This window comes from Melospiza melodia, chromosome 7, assembly GCF_035770615.1.
Source record: "Melospiza melodia melodia isolate bMelMel2 chromosome 7, bMelMel2.pri, whole genome shotgun sequence".
Lineage (NCBI taxonomy): Eukaryota > Metazoa > Chordata > Aves > Passeriformes > Passerellidae > Melospiza > Melospiza melodia.
This window is the reverse complement of record NC_086200.1, coordinates 4,063,250-4,068,723: the sequence shown is the minus strand read 5'-3', so window position 1 is coordinate 4,068,723 and position 5,474 is coordinate 4,063,250. Positions and strand designations below refer to the sequence as shown.

The following is a 5,474-nucleotide window of genomic DNA, read 5'->3' as shown; positions in this document are numbered from 1 at the left end:
TTTAATTTAACTGCAGAATATTTCCAAGTAGATTATGCAGGGAGCACAGCAAGGCAGGGGCTGCATAAAAGGGAAAACTTTATTAATCTACTGCTTTGGGTTGCTGGGATGGAAAATTGCACGTAGATATTCATCTCTCAGTTCATGTTTAGAAAAAATAAAAAATTTTATCTCAGCCCTGAATAAAGCAGGCAGTGACAGAAATCAGCACAGGACAACTCACAGGCAGTGTCAATATCAAACATTTCCAGCCTCCTCAGGGTTGCACTGATATTGCCATAACCCTGCAGAGCCAGAGCTGTCCCTGGGAAGTGCCAGAGCTGGGAGGTGTCTGCAGGGCAGAGCTGAGCCCCCAGGGCTGGGCTGGGCTCTGGCAGCACTGGCAGGGCCCAGCCCTGGGCACAGGGAAGCAGCTGCTGGCAGGGACAGCTCCAGGCAGCAGAGCCCTGGACAGGCAGTGGGGGGAAAGTGCCCCAAGGCTGTGCTGGGATATTTCAAGTCCTCTCCAAACCCAACTATTCCATGATTACTTTTCTTACAGATGCCCATGCCAAGACAAAGAAAATGTCCAACAGCAGCTCCATCAGGCACTTCCTCCTGCTGGCATTGGCAGACACGCGGCAGCTGCAGCTCCTGCACTTCTGCCTCTTGCTGGGCATCTCCCTGGCTGCCCTCCTGGGCAACGGCCTCATCATCAGCGCCGTAGCCTGTGGCCACCACCTGCACACGCCCATGTTCTTATTCCTGCTCAACCTGGCCCTCAGCGACCTGGGCTTCATCTGCACCACTGTCCCCAAAGCCATGCACAATTCCCTCTGGGACACCAGGAACATCACCTACACAGGATGTGCTGCACAGCTCTTTTTCTTTATGTTCTTCATCTCAGCAGAGCTTTCCCTTCTGACCATCATGTGCTACGACCGCTACGTGTCCATCTGCAAACCCCTGCACTACGGGACCCTCCTGAGCAGCAGAGCTTGTGCCCACATGGCAGCAGCTGCCTGGGCCACTGCCTTTCTCTATTCACTGATGCACACAGCCAATACATTTTCCCTGCCCCTGTGCCATGGCAATGCCCTGGGCCAGTTCTTCTGTGAAATCCCACAGATCCTCAAGCTTTCCTGCTCCAAATCCTACCTCAGGGAACTTGGGCTCATTGCAGTTAGTGTCTGTTTTGTATTTGGTTGTTTTGTGTTCGTTGTTTTCTCCTATGTGCAGATTTTCAGGGCTGTGCTGAGGATCCCCTCTGAGCAGGGACGGTACAAAGCTTTTTCCACCTGCCTCCCTCACCTGGCCGTGGTCTCCCTGTTTGTTAGCACTGCAGCCTTTGCCTACCTGAAGCCCCCCTCCATCTCCTCCAAATCCCTGGATCTGGCCCTGTCAATCCTGTACTCAGTGGTGCCTCCAGCCCTGAACCCGCTCATCTACAGCCTGAGGAACAAGGAGCTCAAGGCTGAAGTGTGGAGACTGATGACTGGATGCTTTCAGGAACATTAATTTGATGGCCAATTGCTGCAAACCACTTGTAATCGAAATCATCTTATTGTTGGTTTGACTGTAGGTTTTTTTTTTTCCTTTATATTAGTTTTCTCATATTGTCCACAAATAAATGTCTTTGTTTGTGCCATTTCTCATTTTGGTTCTCTCCAACTTCCCTGTGGCCACAGACTTTGTCAATGAGGGGTTGCGCTCTGGGTGACTTTAAAGGAAATAAAGGATGTCCCAGCCACGTTTTCTGCAGAGATGCCCTTTTGTTGCCTTCTCTGGAGCTGCAGCAGCAATGTCTGTGTGCAGAGCTGGGGGCAGATCAGTGCTGGCACAGCAGCTGTGCCCAGCTGCAGCAGCACTTGGTGTTTCCAGTGCTGCTTCCATGGCCCTGCCCTGCTGCCCTGGTGGCCCTGGTGTTGCTGCAGGGCCTGAGTGCTCTTGGGGCTGGGCACAGCCCTGGGAGTGGCAGTGGGGCGCAGCAGGGACAGGCCAAGTAATATAAATAATTTGTAATATAAATCATCTTTGATAGTTCTTTTGGATTTGTCCTTTTTTCCCCCTGTGTTTTAGTTTTTTATTATTGTTCACAAAGTAAAACCATTGTTTGTGCCATTTCTCATTTAGTTTCTCTGCACCTTCCCTGTGTCCACAGACTGTGTCAATGAGGGTCTGTGCTCTTGGTGTCTTTAAAGGAGCTAAATGATCTCCCAGCGAAGTTTTCTGCAGTGATCCCCTTGTGTTTCCTTGTCTGGAGCTGCAGCAGCACTGTCTGAGTGCAGAGCGTGGGCCAGATCAGTGCTGAGTCCATCAGCTCTGATCCTGCTGGCCACACCATTCCTGATCCAGGCCAGCAGCCACTGGCCTTCTTGCCCACCTGGGCACTCTGCTGCCTCATGTCTGGCCTGCTGTCCAACAGTGCTGCAGGTCCCTTTCTGTCTGGCTGCCATCCAGCCACTCTGTCTCCAGCCTGTAGCGCTGCAGGGGTTGTTGTGGCCAAAGTGCAGGACCCGGCACTTGGACTTGTAAAACCTCACCTTGTTGGATTTGGGCCCTGGATCCAGCCTGTCCAGGTCCCTCTGCAGAGCCCTCCTACCCTCCAGCAGATCAACATTCACACCCAGCTTAGTGTCATCTGCAAATTTGCTGATGCTGGACGCAGTCTCCTCATGCAGATCATCAGTGCAGATATTGAAGTCCACACTGGCTGGCTCTGATCCCTCTGCCATCCTGTGGGTGCCCTGTGATGGCACTCAAGGTGATCTGTTCCATAACCTTGCCGGGCACCCAGGTCAGGCTGACAGGTCTGGAGTTCTCCAGATCCTCCTTCCAGCCCTTCTTGGGGATGGGCTCACACTGCCACCTCCAGTCCTCTGGGACCTCCCTGCTGAGCCAGCACTGATGGGAAATGATGGAGAGCAGCTTGGGGAGCTCATCCACCAGCTCGCCCACCCCCTTAGGATGGATCCCATCTAGTCCCGGAGACACCTGTGAGCATCTGAGAGGATCAGCACGTCAACAATTTCTTCCTCAGGGATTACAGGGACTGTTCTGCTCCCTGTGCCCATCTATCAGCTCAGGAGAACACTTGTCCTGAGGAAAACCTGTGCTAATATCGAAAATTGAGAGAAACAAGGTGTTAAGTAGCTTAGCCTTTTTTCTTTAATTACTGTATTCTCCACTGCATCCAAAAAAGGAGTAGATGTTCTCCTCATCCCATGTTTTGCTATTAGTTTTTTTGTACTAACATTTTTTATTATTTTTTACAGAAGTGGTCAGGTAATGCTCTAATTGAGCTTTGGCTTCTCAACTTTTCTTTCTGCATCACCAAATAACATTCTTAAACACTTCCTAAGTTTCATGACCTTCTGTCAAAAGTTGCGTCCTTTTTTTCCCCCTGAGTTCCCATAAAAGCTCCACAGCCAGCCAGGCCAGTCATTTTCCTCACCAGCTCATCTTCTGCCACACTGGGACAGGCTGCTCCTTCCCCCTTAAGATTACTTCCTTGAAATGTGTCCATCCTTCCTGGACCCCTTTGTTTTTAAGGGATGTTTTCCTTAAAAAAAATCAGTGCATGATTCAGTACTCCCCAAATCAGCATCCTAAATAGGCCAAAGTCTGCCCTTCCTAATTCCAGTGTAGAAGTTTTTTTTCCTGTCCCTCCTTCTTTCACAGAACATTGAACACTTGATTATTTCATGGTCACTGTGCCCCAGGCAACCTCAAAGCCCCACATCTGCCACCAGCCCTTCTCTGTTTGTGAACAGCAGTAGCAGACAGAGCTTTCCTTGGCAGTGGAAGTGTTACCAAAAATTCAGCAAAACAGAAAACTCCTTAACCCCAGTATAGCATTAAGAAGCAGCATTCTTTATTCAGCTGGATGCATGGGGGATAGCTCCTCCCAAAGCCCTGCAGGCTGAGTGCAGGAAAGTTTCTGTTTATATTCTGTATATTGCACACATATTCATTGATTTTCCCAGACTAAACATAAATATGATAATAATTTCCCCAAAATCATTAACATATTTCCCCTCCCCTTTTCCTATGTGTTCTTCTGTCCTGGTGTCCCTCTGGTGGTCCCTGGTGGTCGTGGACCACAATGTTCCAGTGGGGCAGGCTGAGCTGGCAGGAGGCTGGTAAACTTTTAGTTCCTCTTCTCACACAATGGGGAATTGTGTGGTTTCCATCTGTGACATCAGAGACCATCTGTGTGACATTAGAGAATGGGCTGTGACATCACAGAGATGCCGCCACTACAGGGGCTATGGTGTGGTGTCCCGGGTCAAGCACGGCTCTGTGGCAGCACCCGTGCCACATGGACCAAGACACGCTGACACCAATGTGGTGGACAGTGAAATGGTGTTTATTAACTGCCAACAGGGGTAATTTGTAACGGGGGTAACGGCAGGGCAACGGTAAAGGGAGAGGGGTTAGGTATAATATCGCGAGATCTCCCAAATAACATGATATATTAAACCCACATTCCCCCCCCCCTTCATGACCTATTAAAAACATAGGAAACGGTAATGTTAAAACTGCCTAGTGGACAGTAACAAACTTGTAATTGCAACAAAACAAACAACTGTAGCAACTTTTAACAAACTTGTGAGTGTAAATATTTAACAAATGAAAAGTTAAACAATGTAACGCACACAAAAAACTAATTACCTCTAACTGGTTTTCTACGAAAAAAAAAAATGAACTTATTTAAAACAGAGGGCGATCTGTCAGGGGGCTGATTGAACTGTGACTTCGGGCATTCTTGCAGGACTTGCTCAGCTTATGTGTTGTCATCATAGCACCAAATTTTCCTCCCAGAATCTGTAATCTGTTTGACTTTAAAACCAGGGTGTTTTGGAGAGCCCATGTCTGGACTCATGTTCTCCCCAAAACACCCTTTGGACCCGTTGGCGCAGGAAAAGTTCTGGGTTGACTGGTATTCCATCTAAGTAGAGACAGAACTTGGCCAGAGTTCCAACTCCACTTGGCGGATACTGTTGGGAAATTTAGGAGACTAGAGAATGGAAAATACAAAGCCGTGGCTAATTCCAAGTCCTGCACCTGTAAGATAGCGTGTCCTTGGGCCTAGCTGTAGAAGGATAACAAATAGTGAAAGGGACATGAGAAAAGAGAGATGTAACCCCTAAGGAATGAGGAAGAGTTCATGGTATAGTTTAACCAATAGATTGCTTGGCTTACAGAATATTCATGAGCTTATTATTTGCTGTATAAGTGTTTGATGCTTTCTTCAATAAACTGGACCTGTGATGAACTATCTGGTGTCCTGGTGTCCTTCCTGTGACAAATGGTTGACCCCGAACACTGACCCCCTCATCTCAACTAAAAGAAAAAGGGGGAGAACACGCCACGGTCGAGGAAGTTGGAGTTGGGTCCTGAGCAGCCAGGATGGTGCCAGAATTTTGAAGCACCCTTGGGGTTCACATCGGTGACTCAAGCCATTTATGTGCTGACGGAGCCTGGAAAGCTGC

At 48.7% G+C, this 5,474-nt stretch overlaps 1 protein-coding gene across 1 annotated transcript; it reads left to right on the top strand.

Moving 5' to 3' along the window:
- Positions 1-909: 909 nt before the first annotated feature.
- Positions 910-1,428, top strand: LOC134420460 (olfactory receptor 14J1-like; the record flags this gene model as incomplete). Its single annotated transcript, XM_063160628.1, has 1 exon — positions 910-1,428. A coding segment is annotated over exon 1 (519 nt), but the record flags the coding sequence as incomplete, so codon positions are not given.
- Positions 1,429-5,474: the final 4,046 nt, after the last annotated feature.